At 38.9% G+C, this 25,639-nt stretch overlaps 1 protein-coding gene across 2 annotated transcripts in view; it reads left to right on the top strand.

Annotated features, from left to right (window-relative positions):
* The first annotated feature begins 625 nt into the window (after positions 1–625).
* Positions 626–25,639, top strand: part of Ets98b (DNA-binding protein Ets98B) — a 36,723-nt gene continuing 11,709 nt past the window's right edge. Inside the window, exons 1-2 of one of the 2 annotated variants that reach the window (XM_070294991.1) lie at positions 626–1,008; positions 25,148–25,536. In XM_070294991.1, the coding sequence (XP_070151092.1) occupies positions 973–1,008; positions 25,148–25,536 (425 nt within the window). In that variant the 5' untranslated portion in view covers positions 626–972. Of the gene's footprint in view, positions 1,009–19,205; positions 19,217–25,147; positions 25,537–25,639 lie in introns of those variants that run through there. The other variant, XM_070294992.1, reaches the window with a different exon arrangement.

The raw sequence follows: 25,639 nt of genomic DNA, 5'->3' as shown, positions 1-25,639 counted from the left end.
TACATGCCTCGTCGTCGCCTATACGAATGATCGAATGACAAAATATATAACTTTTTACCACGTTCTCCTTTGCTACGTGATAGGTAAAATCGACTGATTGCCCGTTGATAGTTCAAGCTAAGAAAAAAGGGGAAAGACGTCGCGCGCATGTCCAGTCTTTAGTAGGTCACTCCTCTTAGTGTGCTCGTCCCGTCGTACTTGTCGGGTCGCGAAATGCGCGCTACGTTCAACTTGCGAATCCTTATCCATCATAAAAATTTTCATCATATAATCCGCGACTATGTAAATCCTCGCTAAATATCGTAAACGTATCTTTGAATTTATCGCGATTACATGAACCGTGATGAAAGGGAAAGGATCTCATATATTTCTGGTCGCGAAAATTTCACTGTCGCGTGCATATGATCGTGATCCGCCGCGCGGATAAGGATAACGCGCGACACAAACGCAAATGTCATCAAGCGCGGAAATTAGCGGACCACGTGTCTGCCGCGTCGAGGTGGCTCGCACGAATGCGCATGCGCGAGTTAGTGGGTCGCCCGCGCTCGGAACTCGAAATCGCTTCGGCAGTGTTCGGCCGCGTTCGGCTGCGTTCGGTTCGATTCGAACGCGCGTCCACCAACCACCAACTCCCGCTACCCGCCATGCCATATGCTCGACGCGGCGGTCAGTCGGTCGATTGTACGCAACGCGCGAGGGTCGCGAGGATTCGCGAGAGGCACGATCGCGCATGCAACGAAGACGAAGAGACGAGGTTAGCTCGCGATAGAGCGGCTGGATAAAATCTATCGAACGAAGACGCAACGGCACTGCGGGACGAGGAGGGTCAGGTGGATTTTCTGTCGTCGTCGACACAACCGCGCAGAGACGAAGCAAAGTCGATCTCTCCTCTCGATTGAGAGCGCCGAGAGATCGACTCTCGCGCGCGAGGGCAGCAGCTGATAAAAGTTTGGAGCCGCGAGCGAACGAGCTATGGTATACGGAGGAGGATTCGACATGGTGGAGACTGTAAGTTTTGACAATTTCGATTCTTTGACTATTTTTCACATTCATATGCGTTTGATATGAATTTTCTATCGTAAATCGTTTTTTGAGAGTAAACTTGAAAACTTGAACAGATAGACGCGATTCGCGCAGCTGCAAATATGTGCAGTTTCTTGTACCGCCGTATCTAAGAGACTGATCTCTTGCAAAATATAATTGATATATATTAAGACTTTTCTGTGTCTCGATACAAACAGATACATCAAAATGTCATAGTCGTGGAAGGAATCGTGATAAAAGGTCCGGATTCTCTCGGAGGATAGCGCGCGTCAAAGTAGTTACGGCCCTATCGAGGAAAGATACGAGCCGGCGAGTCGGTCGTACGGAAGGCTAACTTTCGAATCTACCACCACTATAGGCAGTGTCGATAGTTAGATACGAGAACCGAGAAATTCACTTGGCTGCTACGTGATGGAAAATTTCGCGGTAAAAACAGAAGCGAAACCCGTTGTCGGTCCGCGGTTTTCTTGACGGCGCAACTTTTACCGAGCACCGTTTGTCGTCTTCCGCAAAACGTGTCGCTTAGATACGACATTCGTATATTATTGTGCGCGAATCGCGCGTTGTTCATCTATTTTAGAAAACTTCCAACGACTGGACAGTCGTCATTTCGTTTTATTTAGGCGTCTCTCGGATTTATTTAGGTGAATCGATCAATCGGATTAAATTACTAGGCTAAAATTTGAGAATTTAAGAGATATAAAATTAAACATTAATAATTTCTAAAATTTTTTTATCTCCAAAAATTTATTCATTTTAGTTTATTTGTAAATATTTTTGTCTTTACATATATAAGAGATAGTCTTTATATAATATTGAATTTTATGAAATCTTGTCGGGCGTGAAATTTTTTTCAGAGACACTTTTTTTAGAGGTTGATGTTATCAACAGGATAATATTGACAGAGTAATATATCATTGTAAATGTTTTTTTTTTTTAAATTTCTGTATCTTAAATTTTTAAATTTATCTGCACGTGAATTAGCATATTTTAAATTTTATATAATCTTATCCTCTCTCTATCCGGAGTTACGCTTTTTTAGAAACATAGGCTGATGTTATTCAATATTAATGAAATAATACATTATCGTAAGTGTTCTTTTAATAATAATAAAAAGATCAATTTCTACAATACTGTTTATAATAATTATTACTGTTTATAAATATTTGTTTATAATAATTGATAATCAATTTATTGGCAATTGTATGAAAATTTATAAATAACAAAAAATACAATAAACTTAAAGATATAATTAGCATGGATTTAAATGTTTTTGCATGAAATATGTATAGATATTTGATATGGCAATTATTAATGTTATGCATTATATAAATAATTTTATGCTTTGAGCAATATTATATTTTTTACTGTTGCTTTTTAATTTAATGAATAATTTAATTATTATCCTGGAGTGATCAATCTATCATCTCACGTAGTTGAGAACATATGATATTAGAAGGCAAAGAAGTGTTTTGCGAAAGACATCTTCGCAAAGAAGTGTATCCGAGTTTATCGTCCGTGATATGCCCAAGAAACGAAAAGTAATTAACATGCGAATACACGATTGAACAACATTTTTAACGACTTTCCGTTGAACTTTGCTTTCCGAATAATAGATTATATTTCGTGGATAAGCGTCAATTATCGCGCGCGCCTCTCTTTCGTAAAAGATTCAAATATTTACGCACAAAATTCTATCCCTGATATTGAAATAAATAGCTGCTGCACGTATTTTTTACAATGTTAACATTTATGAGAAATGTAAAAGACGGTTGTTTACAACCAATATATTTACGATCTTGATTTTATCTCGGCACCGTGACCACATGCATAACTGTTGTGTTGATCGTGTAATATTTTCGTAAATTTTATTTTTGCGTATTTCAGTCTTTTTCTTTTATTATCGCTTAAATTTTCTTTAAGAAATCGTTAACATTATGCTCTTGCAATCGGCGCGAAAGAGATCGAATTCAAATCTACTATCTACTTTGTCTAGTGAAAGGAGGAAAGAAAATTTAGACTTTTCTCATTCCGATCATCTTTCTCTCTCTTTTCTCCCTTCCCCCCCCCCCTCTCTCGTGCGCGTTCACAGTCTTTGTTCAGCTTGTCGTATTTTCGGTCGCCGATGTACGTGTGAAAAAAGCGCGTATTCATATTACGCGAAACTTATTGTCGGCGATAGAGCCTGGCATGTCGGATCGAGTCGTATCGAGCCCCGGCGGTCGCGTAAACAGGGCGTAATTAAAAAATTGTCAGTAGCCGGTCTTTGTGCCGGCGGGAGCATTGTATATAGCAGGCGTCCTTGCCGAGCCAATTCGAAATCCTGTCTCGCGCGCGGGTTCGCATTAGCGAGGGCGTGGTTGGTCGTTCGTTCCTGGTCCGAGGATAGCCAGCCTCGGATAGTAATTGCACCGGACTCGTTTCCACCGCGCGATTTTTATGGTTTCGGCTTCTTTCCGCGCCCCTTCCTCTCTTTCTTTTTCCCCTCTCTGTCTGCCTTTTCCTCTTCTCGAACGTCGCGAATTTCGCGACTGCCGATATACATGTATATTATATTGCACGACACGAAGATCTGCTCTGATTTTTAATACCGCGCGATTCGATCAACGCGTTCGAAATTTTTTACGCGGATTTATCCCATTGAATGGATTTATCGCGATTGAATATATTGTATAATCCGCAAGTTTGGCTTTCGATGTCATACGAAGACAAAGAAATAATGTGTGGAATAAGATGGCGCCTAATGAAACTAACGAGATAACAACGTTATCATTTTTATTATCTATAAAGATTTATTAGTTACGAAGATTTCCTCTCCGTTTCCTCTCCCTTATATCATATATTCATTACATGTTGTTATATTTGAGGAAACTTACATAATATACGCAAGTCATTTACATATCTACGTGTTCTTCGATTTATCAATAGGATATAATAAATTACGTAAGGAACGATCAAGCGCTTTTTCTCTTACGGATTTCTTTTCATAATATCGGTTGTCGATATTTATTACGTTAAATTCGCTAGCTTTATTCTACACAACACGGAGATAAAGGTAGAACGCACGTTCGATTCATTCGAGGCGACCTTGTTGGTTTTCTCGGAACTGGACATCGCATCTTGCCCTCTCTCTCTGGTGCCCTTTCACCTTTCTCCTCTTGTCTTCTCTGGTGCGATTCTGACTTTGCGAGCGGCCTGAGAATCTCCATTATTGTCAATGAAAAATCGATTAAACTCCGATATATATATAATTTCCTTATTATTATTCCTGCAGCTGCTTTAATCATTATTTGCATTTTTATTTGTCTCAACAACTTGAAATTATATTTACGGAGTTTAAAGGTAAAGATTTAAATTTTTCTTCTTTATAAATATTTCGATATTATCTGTCGATTTATCTCTTTTTTTTTTTTCGAAAAATTACAGTAAAGCTTATCGAAAATAAGGGAAAAGGGTTAGTAATATAAATGTAAAACATGCAGAAAGCATGGTATAAATAACAAGAAATATGGCGGTAATGGCGGTATTCAACTTTGTTGAAAAGCTTGTGTCTTAAAATCATTACGCAATATTCGGCAACACATTACATTTCGGAATTTAAGAATGATTCAGAGGCTCTTGCCAGTCGTAGTCTTTGAAGTCAGCGAGATAAAGACAGTAATGCGTATGTAAAACAGGAGAAATTAGCTAAGAGAGAGAGAGAGAGAGGGGGAAAATTTTTACCGCATTAATTAATTAAGACTATTAATGATTCATATATATAAAGTTTTTCACGAAGGCCAATCGCCAACCGGTTGAAAACACAAATCTGTGGGATAATTTCGATTCGAAAGTAGCTGATTCATACTATATATTTTACTAGAGTACCACAAATTATATTAAGACTTTGATTACTAAAGTGTTTATTAAACTTTATAATTTATAAGTATCGCGCGAACAATGTAAGACATCCGATTATTATTCGAGATAATATGACGTGCTAATGCAGGCCTGTCTACGAAAAGCTACCATTTTCTCGTCGCTCCGGGATGAAATCTCGGTGCGTTTCTAACGTGTCGTAGGGTTCGCTAGCGTGTATTAGCTTAATTAACGCGACACCATTGCGGTACCGTTCTCCCGTACTTAAGGGACACGAAAGGTCGTCGCTTGCTAACGCAAGCGAGAGATACGGCGAGGTTGCGCAATCCTCAGCCGTGTCGAACGAGACGGCCCTCGCAAGAGCGACGTCGATTTGCGTGTCGGCGCTTGCGATCTACGATCTAAGGATCGATCCGGGGCACGAAATCGAGGACATTAATCAGCGTTCGGCGGCGTTCTGCGCACGTGGGTGGCCGTTACTGACGCAAATCGGCTCTTTCTCCCGGGTTGCGTTTACCCGCGTTGCGCGAGGTAAATCGAGCGAGGTCGAAGCTCCTCGGAGCGAGGCAAGGCAGGGCAGGGCAGGGCAAGGCGAGAGCGCTGGATTTTCGAAAGGCGGCTTTCGCGAAAGGTCGATCGTCCCCTTCGATATCTCCTCTCGCAGTTTCCATCGAGGAAAGCGAACTCGTGCGGCTTGTGTTGTTGCGCAAAATTAAAAAAAAAAAAAAAAGAGAAGAGAAGAAAAGAAAGTATTTCTGGGAAATGCGAGTTCCCACGATTTATCGCACGCAAATTCATACGTCATCGTCGTGCAAATAAATAAATATTGATCGAATGACCGTCGATAAAACCTACCTTCTTGTAAACTGTGTTCGAGTCTCGTTGTAAAGAAAAAAAAAAAAGAAAAAGAAAAAAAAACTCTGTCGCTTTGTCGATGTGTTGTCGATTAACTTCCTTGTAATTTACAATCAATGAATTCCAATTACGTAAGATCGCACGATGCGCTTCTAAGAATCTTTCCCGTGATCCATTCTTGGCGTGTTAACTCGCGAAATTTATGACAATCATTACGCTTCGATATCCTTTGTCTTGTCGCTCGAGCGAAGTATCCGTCGAGTTTTCTCGGGTCGCGAGAGCTGCCCTCCGAAAAGCATACTTTATTAGCGCGCAGCGTCTTGACGCGATAATCTTTTCCCTTTACTTCGGCATTCGAGTATGGTATAATTCGCTTTAATTTTTCCTCTCCGGCTGATCATATTTCTACGGTATGTCATAACGTGCAAAAATTTTATTTCCCGCATTTTCGCGATTTAAGGATACGAACAGAGATTTTTTGATTTGTAATATATAATAACGTTAAGTAAGATTTCGATAAAATTTCTGTCGTGCAAACTCGCAAATAAAATATTAAAATACTCGCGCCACACACGGGGCATAAATTACAATCTCATAAATTATCTCAGCGCCGTATTATTAGCTTACGATAAACGGGACGTCCAAGGACGCGGTCAAACGAAAAATACGTGGTTATTTCGTATCGTGTATTGAAAGTTCTCCACACGTTCTCCTCCGACATGTCACTGCCGTCATACGATCATACTGTCATATGAAAGAGCGACACGGATTAACAAAGAGAAGAGAGTATTTGTGTGTATTATAAATATAAAAGGTATATCTAAAATGATGGTAAAAAATTTAATGATGTCGATTATACATTGAAATAAAAAAAGTTTAGTCAACATGAGTATGCAATTTAACAAAGTCGCGAACAAATGCAAAGATGCAATTAAAAATGCGAATAAAGGAGTAATTAAACATTCATTTATTTATATTATTTTCTTTTTCTTTAATTTATTAAATTAAATTAAAACATTTTTTTTGAAAAATCTTTCAAACTAATATTTTCATAATCGATGGATATCAAAACAATAAATTGTTCAAGATTTTCAAAATGACTGACAAGTTGCGTGTTCGATGTCGACCGAAAATTATTTCAATAATAATTGTCAGTTTCCCCGCTATTTAGTATTGAAGCTTTTTTATTTGTTATATTTTTTACATTATTAAATTTTTTATCATTATTTTTGATAGATTCCATGTACAATATATGGTACATCTGACATTTAAGAGCGACACCGAATTTCGTGATTATTGCAAAAGGAAGACGATCGAAAATACGCGGCGCCGATTTGAAAGAGGAAAGAATGAAAGAAGCGGCCGTTTTACGGCGTGCGTTATCGCTGCGTATGTTCCACTCGCGTCTCTCACGCACCGCGCATATTCGCCTAGTGTTGGGGATCGTTATAAGAATTTCTTTAATTTGTTATAAGAGCGAATCGCTATGTATTGGTCAATGTTTACGCGAGTATCTTGTAATCTGTCAACGTTCTGATGTACTTGTCTTTCCCCGTCGATTTTAAACACTGTCGCGACTACAAACATTACAACATACGTGAAAACAATCGACTTAAATTGATTGAATCCTAAGCATATTTTATATAGGAGAATCTTCTTCCTCTTCTAGAAGAAATAAAGTAGCAATTAACAATATTTAATTATCGACTTCTCATCGATATAAAGAGGCACTTCTGGTATTTCTTCGACTTCACCCGTAGTCACCTCGCAGCTTTTATCATTATTATTTTATTGCGCCGAGAAAAGTATACCTTCCTCTACGTATATATACGCTCTCCTGAAAGTCACGCCCATAATAATGTTTCTTTTTTATTCCAATTTCTTTATACGCAAATGCGTTATAATGGATGGATGATGGATATATTATTTTCTCCAACATATACTTATAAAAATGCAATGATTTGCCGATCATTGTTATAATTCCTTTTACATTCACTAATTCGCCGTTTAAAGCTATAGCTATAAATTCTTCGGTGCATTAATAATTTTACAAGCGTCACCGATCCATGTTCCATTTATATAAAAAAGAAAATATATATTATTTTATATAAATTACATTGCGTAGAAATAAATTATTTTTAACATAGTAATAATTAAAATTCTTGATCGAAAACTTGTCAAATCGGAGGATATCACAAGCGTTTCGTTAATCTCCTTTATATTCTTCTTTAATTTCCAGTCCCGTTCTGTGACTCTCTATACGCGTATAAGGAATGAAATTTTCTTAGGGAATCTTAATTCGCGGTTCACTTCGAGCAGGCTTACAGAGGCGTAATCGCGCTTTCCGCCGATTCGCCTCGGTTACGCTGTGCGTACGCCGTGGTATTTACGCGTAGCTACGTGATTCTCTCGCGGGCACAACCGAGTTTCTTCGGTACGTGACTTTTACCGTTAGGCCGCTTCTCCGCTTCTTCTGTCCGCGAGTTGCCTACATACGGAGCAGCCACTACATGCGTTTAATGAACGAGTTTTCGATGCTTCTCTTTCTCTCTTTCTCTCTGTCTTCTTCACGTCGACTGAGTAAATACGACGAGCGATTGACGATCGGCAATACTTCAGAATCAAATTTTATTTGACATTTTCACGTGAAGCAAGATCATTCGTCAAAAGAAAAGTCGCGAGCTTTTTAACACTATACATATTTATATCTGTCGCTACTTATTTCCTACATAATTAAAAATATGTATCAAATAAAATTTAATAATAAAAAGCGATTATAATAGACATAATAATAAAATTAAATGATATTAAATAATATTAAATATAATATATAAAATACAAAATATAAAATAATATTTAAAATAGCTATACGTTTGTACGATAGATAATTTTTTTTAAAACACGGAGGAGGATACACGATAAATATAGCAGCCGCGAAATATTGTTATTCTTTGTACTAAAATTGTATTAAATATCTATTATAAATATTTACGCTAGCTAATATAAAATATGAAAGTATAAGTTTTTCGGTATTTCTCATTAACAATGCGATTCCGCATAGCAAAAGAAGATCTCTCAAGATACGATGGGGGGGCTTGCAGAAGCAACAAGAGTGCGAGACGGCATCGCCGAGAGGGAGAACACGAGTTTCATTTAAATAGAATAGGTCGATAGTGATTTACGATACTCGACGCCGTATACGCTCGTGACCGTTTTCCATTTCTCCTCTCGCTGCTCTTTACCGTCCCGGGTCTGACTCTTTACGAGCATCGTACACACGTTGATATCAGAAAATTCAGATACGCCGCGTCTCTGCGACTTGCGGTGCGAATGGAACAAACGTTTAAACGAGATCGACGAAAGTTACGATGGACATGGCTAATCGAAAAGGCACGAAGTACAATACATGAAACAAGTCCGAAACCTTGTTCATTTTGCAAAGCGTTATTCACAAAAAGAAAAAAAAAAAATCAGTGACGCGCGGTATATATGTATAATCGTTACATCAGATTTCGCACTGACAAAGAAACGTATTGTGTAGTAAAGGTAGAGTCAATCGAGGATGAATATTCTGAGCGATCGCGCAGTGATACATACCATATTGTTAAGGATTGGCGATGACGGTTATTCGCTTTTTTTCTTTTTTAATGGAAATCAATATGCTTGCATAGCGCAAATGCGGAGCGACATGTATAACATGAGGGACGAGCGGAGAAGCGGAGAAAAATGACGATCTCTAATATTACGCGCGAACACGCGTTGCGCAAGGCACGCTAATGCTCGCCAGACTCGTCGACGCCGCGAAGAATGAAACTTCGTCGTACAAAGTTATGCGTGAACCAGCGCGGTGCATTCACGTGCAACGGTATCTCCCGCGTGCGACGCGGCCGTCTGACTATGACGAGCTCCATTCACTCGGAAACGCATAGCGTAGCGGAAAGAAATGGTTTCGCGCAAACAGTAGAATTTCGCGGGAGACGCTTAGAACGTCAACAACGTGCGCAAATTTTTTTTTTTTTTTTTTTTAATAGGTGTCGAAAGAATGAAGGGAAATGTGATTATTTTATTGTACGTACGATGTGCGTGCTCGACCACCAATGGAAGGAGAAGCGCGCGTCGCTCGTTTTAGATGCGAGAATTGAAGAATAATTGTCTGTGTGTATTGGCATTATTCATTTTTACGTTGAAATTCTTTCGACTTATCTCTTTGAGATAATTATTATTACCTCAAGCGGTTCAACTGTAAAAAGTAAGCGGCTTTAAAGCGAACGGTTTCTAACGGGATATATTCAATCAGCAATAACTTCCAACTATACATTTCGTAGAATAAAGTTGTTTATTATACCTACAATCCCCACGTAAAACGTTGAGTGCGTTAAATAACATTAGACCTCTTTCTAAATTAAAGACGAATCTGAAAATGCACGAACGTCAAACTGAAGGGAATTTAAGCTCTAAACAGCGATAGAATGTCAGGGAATAATTTTATTAAATGATAATGTTGCTTCTGTAAATGCAGAAACTATTAGCTTTACGCGCTCCGAGATTATTATTCGTTTACATTTTTTTTTTTTTTTTTTTTTTTTTAGAGTCAAAGCTTTGTATAATTTTCTTTTTATTTTACAAGATAGATTCGCTTTCTATAAAGAATCAATATAAAGCTTAAAAATAAAAGAACACACAATGATTAACGATATTTTCATTTGTGCATTCTATCTCGGGTCGTATTTGAAGACTCGAAAGGAAGGATATCGATCGGATATCGACGATGAAAAAAAAAAAATGGCACGATTGTGGCAAGAGAGGATAAACGACGGCGACATACGCGTATCCTATCTGGCGCGAACATACGGTGGCGAGTTCTTAGAACGAGAGACCATTACTGGTGCACGGCCGCGTACTGATATCTCAATATGTGCCTTTAGCTCGAATCCATTATAATGCCACGGGTATACCGCGAGGACAATCGTCGTCGTGCGGAGAGAGTATTACTCCATCGAGAATGGCTTGTCCGCCCCAGCACCACGTTCCAGGAACGCCTGCCTCTGTCTCCCCTTGGATTTCTTTCGTCGCAAAATCTCGCCTTTTGCGCCAGAGGAATTCGCCCGCGTCTTTTACGCGCTCGCAAAATTCACGCTCCATTAAAGGAGGACACTCGGCGACGCCGAGATTTTTAATCGAAAAAAAGAATGACAGCGATAAACAGAAAACCGCGGTAGATTGCGTTTTAAATTCGCGATGTGTCTGCCCATATACCGTAAGAAACGCATAGCAAACATTTCCGCGGGACGATAAGGGCGTCGCGAGATTTCTAGAGAAAAAAATGATCGCGACGGAGCAAAAGCTCGTTGATTTCGCGAATAACATCATAAAACGGTCGAGCATTCTCAGGGATGCGAGATTGTCGTGTCGCTGTACGCGCCGTAAACATGGCGATGTTATGTCTTCAGCAGGAAGCATCATCGACGCCGTGCTCTTTTCGCGACTCGCTCGCCCCCGCGTCGCTCATACGCGCGGGCGTTTGGAGAGAATGCTCTCGTTATGCTATCCTGGGAGACGATAACGCGTTCGTTACATATAAAGGATACGAAATTTTGCGCTATGAGAAAATGACATTTGTGTCGGGGAGAGAAAATTGTATTTTCGATTTACCTTATCTCATAATTTCACTTTTGGAGACGTTGAATGCGAAGCACCCTAGATACTCTTCGAAAAGGAGTTATCGAAAATGTTATTGATTGTACGAAAATACGCTTATCTTTTCGAGAATATTTTATCACTTCTCTTTCTCTTTCGGTCTCATACAATTAATTTTTCCGATTGAAAGCAGCGCGAGTTTACGATTAGTAAAGCCTTTCAGCATATCAGTTTGACAATCCTTTTTTCCTTGCGTCAACAAAGAGATAAACTTGAGAAAATATTGATACGTCCTTTCCTTCGTTGTAGGTGTATCGTGTACGTGATATAATCCGCTTCGTATGACAATAGCATGGTTACGTGCATTTTGTGGGCGAGAAAATTGTGCGACTCCTACGCGAGAGGCTTTCCAGGCTTCTAAGAAGCAGTGTGTCGTTTGTGTCGCGTTCCTTTTGCTCTCTATATCGCCCTCGTCTTTCGTTACTTGACGTCAAACATCGATGTCGCGAAACATCTTTCTCGAACATAAAGCCGGAAAGAAATGAATATTGGGTTAAAATGTGTGCAGACGACGTGGAAAAATTGAATATTTTTTTTCTCGTTGTTTCAAGATCCTCGTATTCGATATCTCATAAATAGAAATGGAAAATTCGCTTGTCGGACTGACCGGCGATTAGACTTGAGGAATGTCACTTGTAAATTGTCGTCGCCGTTTTATTTTTAACTCGTTACGCGCTTCTGCATTTTTTTTTTTTTTTTTTTTTTTTCTCCGGAGACTGCGTCCACCGGGTTCACTCTCTCGACCCGACCAATCTACGCTCGATCTTGCCCGGTTCCTCCGCATATGCGAACCACGCTTCGCGTCGCTGAATTAAACATAAGTCACCGCGCGCATAAGATATACCGCAAATGTTACCAGTATGGCGGTTATAAAACGCGACTCGATAGATGCATCTTCGCGCAAATCTCTTTTCGGGAAGAAGCTCATTTCATTTATCATGGCTATAAACCGATGTTCTCTTAATTTTTTAAATCTAAAACATTATCGTCATTTTATGGCGCGTGTCAAACATACGTTTAATTATTTCGAAAAAATTATACCCGAGAGAATTTATCGTCACATTTTTTCAGCGAAAAATTGAACCTTGTTTTTATTTTATTGACTGCACACGAACTAATAAATAAAAATGTAAGAAGATTATATATATACATTTTATAAATTGCAATATCTCTCTCCAAACGAAATAAATAATTTCCTTAAGCGTTAAAGTTTCACGTATTTTTATATATATAACATAAAGTACATATAGAAGTGCATAATGGTCATTTTTGTCGCGAGAAAAAAATGTAAAGGAATATTTATCGCGCGACCGTCATGTCGTATGTTCGATATGATCAAGGAGGAACACAGGCTGCATTTCCGGAGCGATCAGCATCGCGCAGCCGATGTACCGTTGCGCCTCGCGTCCATCGCGATGAAGCGAGGGGGACTCTCGGAGGGATTCTCGTAATTATCGTCATTACCGTCGTTACCTCGTGTAGCGTGGATATTCTCCCCTCGGGGCTGCTCGTTCTCGCTTCGCTTCGCGAGATCGCCGCTTATTAACGAATAAATTATGTCATAACGGTTTGATCAGCGTCGCAGCTCGGATGCGAGCAAACACGCGCGTTTGGAATGCTATTTGCTCGCGAGAAAGAGAGAGAGAGAGAGAGGAAAGTATACATATATATACTGATGCCTATCTTAAGCCATCAGAGAAAAACATTGTGTCAAATGTCTTAATTGGATGGACTTTTATTTAAGTATAGGCGCGATATGTTTTAGCTGTTTTAAAGTTCCAGAAACTGTGTATAATTGCCGAGCCATGTTTTTTCGGATAATCTGTTATACTTTTATGTGCATCGTAAATTTTTGATTTAATAATTAATAGTTATGTTTGAATATTTGATGAAACGCGCGTAATCCTCTTCGCGTTACATTATTGCTATTACTTTACACATTGTAGTTTAATTTATCAGATATATTTTTTCTATCTTTTGTAATAAATTTTTTTACATTTTTTTAAATGTATACATATATCTAATTTCTTTCAACTTTTTATTTCTACAATAATAAAAAAAACTTCAATTCTTAAATACGCGATTTAACATAACTATACGATTTTCATGATACGTTTATTCGTGGCACACGTATTACGTCTATGTGTGTAAGATTGATAATGTATTATTTCGAGATGGAGAAGCTGCAACGTATCTTGTCTCTCCTCTCTTCCTTTTATACTTGTTATCGGGCGAGTTATATTCACTCATCGAGCTATTCACAGTCGTCTTACAACTGGAGATGTAACACGCCTCTCGTTCCCTCCGTTCTCTTCCTCTCTCTTTTCTTTTCTCCGTCTTTTTCTTTGCCGTTCCCCCTTTCGCGAGAGATGCAGGTATTCCCTCCTTGCCGCGTGTCGAGAAGAGAGGTGATCGTTCCTCTCTCCGTGCTGGCAGAATGGACCCGGCAGCCTCAAGGTCGGTCACTTCGGGTTTTCCAAATCGTGGTCCTGTATGACGAGTAACTTCCTATCGTCGTCCTCGTCGCGCCCGCAAGCGCGCAAGGGAACGGGGAAAGAGGCGAGAAGAGCCGCTGTAATTCTTTCGACGACAAAAAGTCGCATAACTATTCGACGGCGACCTTTTGTCGTATCTACGATCGAAATGTGGAACACGTGCAAGCATACGTAATTCGGCCAATAAGTATATTAGGAGAACGTTAGAGGATATATTATCGCGAGATGTTGCGAATGATACGAGAGAGAAAAAAGAAGAGAAGAGTATGCTAACAAAAAGTTATAGCATATAGATATTTGTAATTGATGATATATTTATTTGCATATTCAATTTCAGTGAATGGTTATTTTTTTTCTCGTTAACGACTTTCTTTTCCGACGATGATTTTATTTAATATATATAGGAGTGCAGTTTTTATCTATATTTAATTAACTTGAAAAAGTTGCTAAATTTAATTTAATTCTCTTCTTTATATATAATTATATTTATTTTATATTTAATTTAATTTATTTGTGCTATGTTGTGTACTATCGCTGTTCTTATTGTCAATATTTAAAATATTGTTAATTGAAAAGGTAAAGATAAATCTATCTGCTAGTTATACATAATTTTTTATGTAATAAAATGCATGCAATTAAAAAAATAGTTATTTTCGGTTTAAGTTATATAATTATATATATATATATATATATATATATATATATATATATATAGAGAGAGAGAGAGAGAGAGAGAGAGAGAGAGAATTACCTCTCTCTTAATATTTGAACGAAAAGATAAGATCAAAGTTTTGAAAGGGATTTGCCTTTTCTCGACTCTTTAGCATAGTAGTTCAATAAGTAGCTGAAAGATTTTGCGTCGTCAATTTTTTTTACACCGATTCGATCTTGCGACACTCGGAGAGCGGTCCATATCGAATTAAATTGTAGCTGAAGTTCCTGGCACGTGGCTAATAATCTAAAAGCAACAACACAAGGTCTTGTGTCATAAATGACAAGGGGCCCCTTCGAACGCGGAAGCGTGCTCCCGTCGAATAATCATATTTATTTATTGTTGTACTAATATTAAGGTTGCAGTGTTTCGCTAAATTACCTTTCCGCGATGCACATTGATGAAATCGTTATATGTCTTTTGTATTTATATTAATCATTAGATAAAATTAATTGATATTTGCGGCAAAAATTGATGAAATCGCTGTTATTTCGGTCAGTTTAATTTTTCATTCTACAGATAATTCATGCAATAGATATGCTGACAAGAGCAGTATTTAGACGATTTTGAAAAACAAGCATAATGAAAATTTTATGAGAATGAAATATTATTATAATGCATATTTATCAAATTTAAACTACTAATTAAAAAATTTAGTGTTCTCATATATATAATGTGTGTGTGTATGTATGTGTGCGTACGCGTGATATTTGCATCGTAAAATATTGAATTAGCTTTAAATAATTTTCAAATTTATTAAAACGAGAAATATAATCCTATCTAAAAAGAATGTTGCGAAAGTAGCGACAATTCTAAAAAAGTAACCTTGAAGAGAAAAAAAACTGTTTTGCATAACATTCTTCTTTCAATGCCACCTGAATTACTTAATCCTTTATTCTAAACACTTTTATATATCTTCAAATTTGACGGAGATACTTTCGATCGCATTTCTGATATATATATAGTCGTTGTGTTTATATAAATATATTTTTTCAAATAATGCGTAAGTTTTTAAAAAGAAATAATCTCCTGAATTTCAAGTATATATCCAGGTATTTCTTCAAGGCCTTCAAGTGTAAAAACCGGAATACAAATTTTCCTCTTCCATATGTTGTAATTTTCACAACGGTAAATCTATCTTAACATGTATGACAAGAGCTTAAATTTATCCTTCAGGGGGAGAGAGAGTTTTTAGTTTATTAAATTTCTTAAGACGAGGCAATTTAATGCTCTAAACATCTGGCGTGTGCGATTGTTGCGTCCAATCACGCACAATTGCGTGAAACACGGGGGGGGGGGGAGGGGACAAATTTTTCGCGATTTCTCATGTCGCGCAACGTGTGCACGCGCACACGCACAAAGTGAACGCGCATGTACATACGTAAGACATTATAGACGCGGCAAGGGCGATGCGTGGGCGGTAAAGTGTTATTAATAGCGTACGCCGTCGATATATCGGACGGTGCAACGATGCGCAATAATGAGGCAATTATTAAGGAGAGTCGATTAGCAGTCGTGAGAGCCGCGCGGGAGAGATATTTCAGTGAATTTCTCATAAAATTATCACGTATAGTCGTTGCGTAAATCTCACGTGACACACCGCGTCGCTTCTTTGATTATCGATTAAGCGCATGATCTCTTTTAATTTTGCATTTATACGTTCAATGTCTACCTACGAAATTTATAATTTTAAAAGCATTTATATATATATAACAATAATTTATGATTCTATTTTCCAGAATAAAATATTTACAATTTTATATTTGAAAAGAATTAATAATCGAGAAAAAAATGTTTTTTGCAGATTTTTAACGTAAACGGAAAAATATTATATTATCGATAGATATATATTATATTATGTGTTGTTAAGGTTATTAATTAAAACACGCTTTTTCATTGCCCTTTTTCCATTGATAAAATAAAATGTATCTTAGAATTGGGAGGCACACTAATAATAAGAGGGCAAAAACAAAGTATAGGTAGTGCAGCTAAAACGAATAGATCTATTAAATGAACGTGAATCCCTCTCCTCCCCCCCCCCCCTATCCTCCCCGGAAAGAAAGAAAGAAAGATGAGAGATGGATAAACGGAACACATGAACCGACATTTGCGAATTTATCTCGCGAGATAAATGTGTTGTTCGAGATCTGCAGTCCTCTCTCGGATGAAGCTACGAGAGTGATCCAAGTAGCCGGGGGGGCTACTACCCGGACTGCGGGTCCCGGACGCGAATTTACGATCCTCGCGAGGCTATCCACGGAGAGGGCAGCGCTCTAAGGACACGATCCTGTTGGGGGATCTGCGAGTTAAGGCGCTTTAATAATGCTACTTTAAAGCTCGCTTGCACCGGACAAAGGCAGACCTGCCATAACTTCTTCACGGTGATGCACCGACGGCATTACCGTGGCGCGTTATGCCCCCATTATGCGATATTATGTTACTATTTACGCTATCGCGGCTGCCTATTTATTTGTCTTGCCTCGCTGGGAATGCTTGATCTTCTCACTCGATCTTTTTGGATTTTTCGCAAGCGCATCTCTTTGCTTTCTCTCTCTCTCTCTCTCTCTTTTTCTCTTCTTAGAAAATGCTATCGCAGAGAGATCGCTAGGAACATAGACACAATTCCATTTCAGTATCAAGTAGGACGTTACGAAATCTACCTCGTGCTACCGACCGTATAAATGATTCTTTCGATCCAAATATTTAGAGATATCCAAGATTTCAGATTCGTTTACAAGATGGCAAAATTTTTCAACACGCGGCCTCAAAATTCGAAAATCTTTTCGTGATATCCGACTTTACCTTCGGGTTAGTAACGTGGTAGTTTTTGCTGTAGAGCGTCTAAGAACACCGTAAGTATTCAGCACGACGAGGGAAACGTATAACTGTTATCCTGAGATAAAGCGTGGACTTAACGGCGCGCGGAAGAAAGTCGCGAGAATAGGAGAAATGCGACCGGCGAGCGTTTAGTCATTAGTGTTCGCGATATCATCGTTTACCTACCACGATAAAGTAGCCTATTGGGAGTTGTCTGCCTGACAGTCCGCTGCGACTAACGATGTTGCGATCTGTAGGTCGCGGATTACCGTCAGATCGCCCATAATTTCCATTCTCACATGCCACGTGGACAGTTATGCACGCTTGATTTTTTCATCGTAATAATACATTGATTCGAATTTTTTTTTTTTTATTGTCGTTATTATTAAGCAGTTAAAAAAAAAACTAGAAAGAGAATAATTATTTCATGTATCTTTCCCCTTTTTGTTAAATTTGATATTAAATCATGATCAATGCAACAAATCATTTTTCGAAAATTGAAAATATATATATATATAACTTTGATTGCCACAAAATCACCAACACATCATCATATATCGTAGTTATGACATGATAAAATATACATTAAAATAAATCTGCAACATTTGCATTTTTAATCGTAAATTTTTCAAAATTATGGAGCACGATGGAGCAATTCGAAAGCGGGAATCTTATCTAGTGTCAAAAAAGAACTACGGAAAGTGATTATTCTCTTTCTTTGAAAAAAGAAATCTTTTGTTAAAACTGTGTTATTCCACGTTTTCTCTTCACACATTATTTTTTGGATGTAGTATCCTTTATTTTGTAAGTAAGAGTTTTTATAATTATTCAAACGAATCGCATGTAAAAGATACGTATGCGAGAGTGCCTAGTGTAGTTTGCAAAACGCTACGACCAGCTAAGTTAAACGAGCGAGCGCTATTATTTTTCTTACTTATTCATTACTCGCGCGGCAGAAAGATAATTGATTACGCGAATAACCGCGCGACCGCACACATTGCAAAGAAATATTCCTCACGCCGAGATTACACTTAATTTGTAATACCGATACGGGCTTTTTTTTTTTTTTTTTTTTTTTACCGGAATTGGATATCTCCGCCATGGCCTTGGAGCACATGGATATAATTAATGTAATGTCTCAGATGAGATTTCCGCGAGACGGCTGCAGATTGTAGATTATGCGATGTAAAAAGGGTAAAAGATGATACAATAGATAATGTTGGAACGAAGCAAACAAGATTTTAAGCGCGCGCGCGCGCGATGATGGTGGAAAAAAATTTCTAGTAAAATACACATGTCGCGTTTAATTCAAAGATCAATAAAAAATACGAAAGTCAAGTGAAATACGTATGTGTTATTTAAAATAATCGCTTCGAATGTTAAATTAACGTATAATGATGATACGATCTAAGATATTTAATTAAAGAGATGTAATTACGATGTGTGCGAGGCGAATAAAAAATATAGAATTGAAGTGGAAAAACCTACTATTCATTTGTACTGTTTATCTCGCGTCGAGATGTTGCGATACTATTTTAATTCGCTGTGACGTCACAGCGGTATAGACACAGGCGTCGACTAATCCCCGACGAAGAGAAAAAAAATATGTAAATGACTATCGCGGCGCGTAGTAATGTCTCAGTTGCACTAATAATGCATAGAAATCAGTCGTGGATAGTGAGTCGTAAGAAAAGAAAAAAAAAAAAAAAAACTTCCCGCATCTTTGTTCGGAGAATAAGTGAGTAATCGTTTGCAGTTGAGAACTTGTTGCGCGATTGATAATAATTGATTTGGCCAGTTTCTTCGACCGCGCATAACAACGAATATTTTACGCATGTCGCTTAAAATAGCGAAATATGTATATATACATGTTACTCGATAAACGAGGGGAATGGTACGTTACAAAATTATACGCACAGATATCGTGGAATATCGAATCGAAGCTGAATGAGAATTTGCAAAGAGGCTATAATTCTTATCTAGTCGCTTGTATTGTAATTCAATCAACACGATATATATTATATATACGCTACGTGCATCTATCGTATTATTTTTCTTTCAACAATCGTTTTTATGTAATTCGTGTAAACGGGTTGTCAGTCCCCTTTGCTAATCGAATCCGTTGAAAGCGAAATGTTTTTATTTAGTTAAATAATGCGTCTCTTTGCTCGCATCCTTATTTTGTTCGCTGCGAGCGTGGATGATATTTTATTTTTTATCTTTTCATCTTATCGTGTTTACGTAATACTGCTATTAACAAGTTCATTCGGAGATATCTTCTTCTCGACAATTAAATTTCTAATTCGATCGAGAAATATTCACCAATTACGTCTCTCAAACTGATTAATTAATTTTTTTCGCGAGGAATAAAAGTCGGCGTGTTTTAACCTTGCATTATATACTTGTATATTAAAGTGTTTAGCTTTAATGGCCGAAAGCGCGTACGCTGCGCGTTCCGGACCGAGACGAGTTTGAATGGGCGACGAACTGGAAACGAGGTTTGTAGAGTAATTCAGCGCGTATGACGCACGCAAGCCGCAATTCTGGCGTTCAGGTTGAAGCGGCTGACATCAGTTTGCCGCATTTAGCGTTAGTGGAATTAATTGCACGATGGACGGCCGAGTGGAATGGCCGGCAAGAGGTAGAAAGAATACCGGTGTCCCCCGCGGCATCGCGTCTTGTCACAATGATGATAATTCGGGAGGAAATTTCTGTCATAAATATTCCGGCTCGTAAAACGACGCGATGATGCGGATAAAGACATTTACGTGTATATATATGTCTTGATCTGTGTACAAGGTGTATGTCCCGCTTCCACCGCGTGACATTTTAATGACAGATTTACCGGCCAATTTGGAGTCGATTTTTCCCCGTAGGAAGAATATCCAAGTCGTTATTTACTCTGCGAAACACACATTCTGAATACAATACAAAATTGCACTCCGTATGCACGGTAATAAGTTTCGGAATTTCGAAATGTTTTACGCCCCATATTAAAGATGACATTACCAAGTCGAATGTTCGCAAAGTGAGGTAATTAACAAGAGTATCAAGCACAGTAGAATGGCTCGTTTAATTGTTGGGCGGAATTTATACAGCGAAGACAAAGATGCAGTTGTGTAAATTAAAATCAAGGTGTCTCTTTATATATTTCTTCGTTAATTAAATTGGTAGAAAAATAGATGAAAATATAAATATATGCACAGGTCGCATCTTGTTAGAGTTACTGTATCGCTAGCTGTTTATTAGATACCAGGTAGACACGCGTGACATCAGAATCCTTTCTAAATCTCTTACATCATAATAGAATCGAGGATAATTTCGCGCATCACGATGTCGTTGCTCTTAGTAATTTCCGCTCTTCTTTCTCATGAATGACTTAAAAAAAATTCCCGACAGATCACTTTGTATATAAAAGTAACATATCTTCCCGAATTTGATCCTCTATTCAATATAATATATAATTAGAATATCATAAAGAGAAATTTAAATCGAAACTCCGTCCGCGTATAATTCGCCAAGTTATCCTTCGCGAAGAAGTACGTTGCCATTTTCTTAAGTCCATTAAGTTGAAGTCGAAAGCGTGATTAGATTTATCGTGTATCAGGTGTGCTAGACATTTATAGCTATTTAAAATCGCTGCTACGTCCAGGCTCATCGTGTAGCGTTCCGATTTCACCAAACATTGAAATATGTAATTTGTGCTGCGAAAATAACGCGCGATTTATTCGGAGAATATCGCGCGTGTAATAAACTTATGGACGACTTATGTGCGTCGGCGCGCACCTCTCGGCAAGCATCTTAGAGAGATGCCAGTTTTTACAACCGTCTCTCGTAATTTTTCAGCTTTTTTCCTTTTTTTTTTTTTTTGAGCGCGGAATAATGCATATTCAAATTTGCGACAGATATCTTTACGATTGTGCGAACGAGAACTGCGATATGCTGGGAGGAGAGCGAGCGCGCCATTCGTCTCTCATTTCGTGATCGCGGTGTTATCGAAGGTCGCGATTTCTCGCTCGAAATGTCACCGTGCGCGTCTAAAGTCCGACAGGATCGTGAAAAATCACGATTATTACGAAATCGAGGCGATAATTCGCGCGTTATCGCGCGACGATTGCGGACAATTTCGACGACAATAACTTTTTTTTTGGGTTACGGATGCCGTACACGCAATTGCAATACTCGCATTTAATAACGCTCGAGATATTGCGTATGAAAATAAAATCCCACATTTCGTTATTCCGTTTATCAATTTTTGATTCGGCGGGAGACGTTCCTCTTCTCGCGTCATTTTCGGAATCGCGATAAATGATCAGCGTTGAATTTTAATAGCGCGCTGGGGATTCTAAAAGATTGCAACGGATGCGTTAGAAATTATCCAATGACCTCGTTAAACGATGTGTTTTTTTTTTTTTTTTTTTTTTTTAAGTGTATAAGAAAGAGACCACACGAATGCGTTTTTGAGAAATTATTTTGTGCGAAAAGAAGAGACTCGTCGGAAAATCAGGTGCCGCCGTGTAATCGCAAACAGATTACGGTGTTTAAACGGAACGAGACGGTCTCTCGAAAATTACGAGGTCGTCCCCGTTGACCGAGCGGTCCGTGACTCCAGCGGAATCCCGCGTTTTGCACGCGGAAGGGGAAAATGCCTGGCAGCTGCACCGGCGATTAGTCGAACGCGTGACGTCAATGGCGCTTGCCTTTGCGAAATGCTCGAGAGGAAGGCAGCGAAATCCAAAGAGAAGCATGAGAAGGTTTTTCTTCACGAGATAGATATTCTCGTATATTTGCCGCGCAATTGGTCGGGGAGACTAATTAATTTCGCCGAAATATCTTCTTTGCCTCTCGCGATAACGCGATTCATCTCATTTCTATGTAATATGAATAAAATAAGATAAACGAGGCAATATCGTATCTGTTTAGTTTGTTTATCACGCGATAAGGGTTCCCAATGGTTTTAGGTTTAAATATCTCAATGTTAATGCTGAACTGCGTTTGGAGAACGCTAATTTCTTTCGCTTAATCGCGGTGTCGCTCGGCGAGCCTCGTGATTCCGCGCGAGGTAAACCCAAGGAAGGTTCCCTCTTGAGAGGCGTTCTTAGATTCCATCAGTGTATAGATAAACATTCTCTTTCTCCTTGGAACCTTTCGAGAGGCCTCGAGAGAACGAGAGAACGAGAGAAAGAATAAGCAATGAGTGCGCTCTTGCCGCGCTCGCTCGCGTATCTCTTTGCTGCTCCTATCCCGTGTACTCGTGCGCGCGTGTACATATCCGTGTTCACGTATACGCGATCGCGCGTTGTGGCGTGTGCGATCAAAGTGGCAGAGGTATTGTGTCTCTACGTTGTCTGAGAGCCCCCGCGCCCGCGCGTGTACCTGTGTCCGTTGGGCATAATCGTTTATTTCGCGTCGACCTTTGCGGGGCACTACGTCAAAATGTCAGATGCGACCCCGCCTGAGCGCAGGGGAGATGCACTGGGAACGTTGTAATGGGCTTACAAAGCGTAACAAACTGATGCGAGGTCAAACACACGACGGGCAATAAACACACGTAGAGATAAATGGGCCCTTAAGGTGCACTATACCGGGGCCCGCCGGCGGGAGGGAGAGAGAGAGAGAGAGAGAGAGGGGGGGGGGGGAGAGAGAGTGTTTCGTCTCTCGACTCGGCGTATCTCGAGCGTTTTGTTTGCCGCGCACGAGATGAGCACCGAGACGATCCGAGAGCACGATACCAAAGCCAAGTTTTCAGGATTTCAACGCTTTCGTTTTCACATAAATGAGCATATAATCATATTTCTTTAAAAGATATCAATAGTATAACGGAATAAAAATGCAAAAATTGCGCTAATTAAATAACAGTATTGCGGCAAGATTATCACTCGATATTAATAAGAAAAGTATGCAAATTTTATGCTCTCGGTCAATTTTTATTACAACGAAAGACAGAACATAAATTCTGTATAAATTATGTTTTATCTCCTCTTTTTAAAATATTGAGATGCGCAACTCCTCGCCTGCTTTAAAGCAACTTAGAATCCCACGTAAAAGTGGCTGCACGTTTTTTTTTAGTTTAGCCATACATGTAATAATAATGTGAAATCTTCATAAAAATAGCCTGGAAAGCTACAAATAGTTGTAGTCTTGAATGTAGCAGTCATAAACAAGTGATTCGCATGATTTGAAATCACTGTTCGTTTGAAACGTTCATTCACGCGTTACGTAATTAGCATACTTGCGATTTTAAAGTAGACCAAATAATAAGCGTTGCAATTATGTTGAATATTTGAAACAAAAAGTGATTTCAAATTACATGTATGCGTGACTATTTCATTTGAGGCCGCGAGTATTCATAAGTTCTGAATGACTATTTTTATGAAAATTTTTTTCGTCACATACGGCAGTGTTTGAATTGGAAGGAATTATCTTTACGCGATGAGTTCATTAAATCAAGCGAAGGGTTGCACATTTTGAAAAAGAATAGAAAACAATTTATATAATTTATAATTTTTTTAATTCTATTTTAATTCTGTGTTTTTAAAATATATCTAAATATACATCAATATTTTGTCACATATTGAAGATGTATCTCAATATTAGCGTGTAATCTTTTTTCAGCGATACTTTTTTTTTTCAACTTTTTTTCCTAAAATTTGTACAATTGAAAATGCTCCTCTTAGTGCTATTTTATCTTCAATATTTATAGAATTTACCATACCTTTTTTTTTACAAAATTTAAACATAATATTAATTTCATCTTCTTTCTCCACAATCTCTTCTCGGTTTCGGGACAGTCGCTCATTTCATGAGGATCGCCCTTAAGCGATTCGCGGGGCGTAACAAACTGACGCGGGGTCAAACGTAAGACGTGCAATAAACACGCTGAAAGATAAACGGGCGATCATGGGTCCATCCGGGACGCTCGGAGAAAGTATTTCGTCCGATGCGGTACCGCAGCGATTTTCGTTTTCGCGCGAATCGATATCAAGAATCTCGTACATTGTATAGACTACAAAAGGCAGGGTCCAGTTTATTGCCTCTTTTGTACATATGTATTGTTTTATAACACGTGGCCGCGTTTCATACTTTACGATCCACCGCTCTGTTATCCCGTGGGAATTATATCCGTTATGAATGATATAGTCATGAAAAATTTAGCGTTGTTTGCTGTTATCTCTCGTTATTTCTATAGAACCCGATTTCCACGATAAGAATCATAATAATTCATCCGTATGCAATTTTATGAATAAATATATATATGTATGATTAATATGTGTTCCGCAAGATAGAGTTACAATGTAATATGATTGAATAAGATTTCATGGAACACATATCTCCGGCCTTTTCCTTTTCGCGTCTCTCTCTCGCTTACTCGCTCGCTCGCGCTGTTACAACGTTATCGCAAGCCGATTCGTCCATTATGTACGCATTTGCAATCACCGGTCCACTACCACAAAACCACAATCGCGCTCTAATTGCTAGCATTAGCCGTTTATAATCTAAGCCGAGTTGCTCACGGATCGATCAGCCTTGGCCGCGACGAGAAACGCGCAACGGGCGTCTCTCACCCGGCGCTTTCTCTTCTCTATATTTTTTGCTATAAGTTAATCATTCGCGAACGAAATGTGTACAAATGATCTGTACAATCTTGAATTCCTGCTTTTTTTCTCAGATGCCGCAAACGGTGCCCACAGCGGCCGGCTATTCGCCGTCGTTCGACTACAGCACTTTTCAGTTCGATTTGTCCCTCCTGCCGGAAGATTACAGCCCAGCCGGCGACCAGCTCGGTCTCAAGAGCTCGCAGATCAAGCAGGAGGCGCGCTCGCCGCGTCCGGGATCGCCCACGATCTACCAGAGCCCGCCGTATCAGAACGGCGAGCTGCCGTTGTCGCCAAACTATTCGCACGAGGGATCCTCGCCGGGATACCCGACGAGTCCATATTACGTACCCAGAAGCCCCCAGAGCGCCCAATTTTATCCCACCAGCCCGGAACCGTCGGCCAAGCAACCGGTCAAGAGGGAGAAGAGCCTCGATCTTTTGGCCATTCTTCAGGAATCTAGGTAAATTATGTTTCTCGAAACTCTTGTCATCGCGATCTTTTATAGTGTTGCGTCCGTCGCTTTGCTACTAAGAAAATGAGTTTATAATATGTATCTTTTAACC

This window comes from Polyergus mexicanus, unplaced genomic scaffold (genome assembly GCF_030449975.1).
Source record: "Polyergus mexicanus isolate NDT 795.1 unplaced genomic scaffold, iyPolMexi1.0 SCAF_4, whole genome shotgun sequence".
Taxonomy (NCBI): Eukaryota; Metazoa; Arthropoda; class Insecta; order Hymenoptera; family Formicidae; genus Polyergus; species Polyergus mexicanus.
The sequence above is the reverse complement of the archived record's forward strand: the minus strand, read 5'-3'. Positions and strand labels throughout refer to the sequence as shown.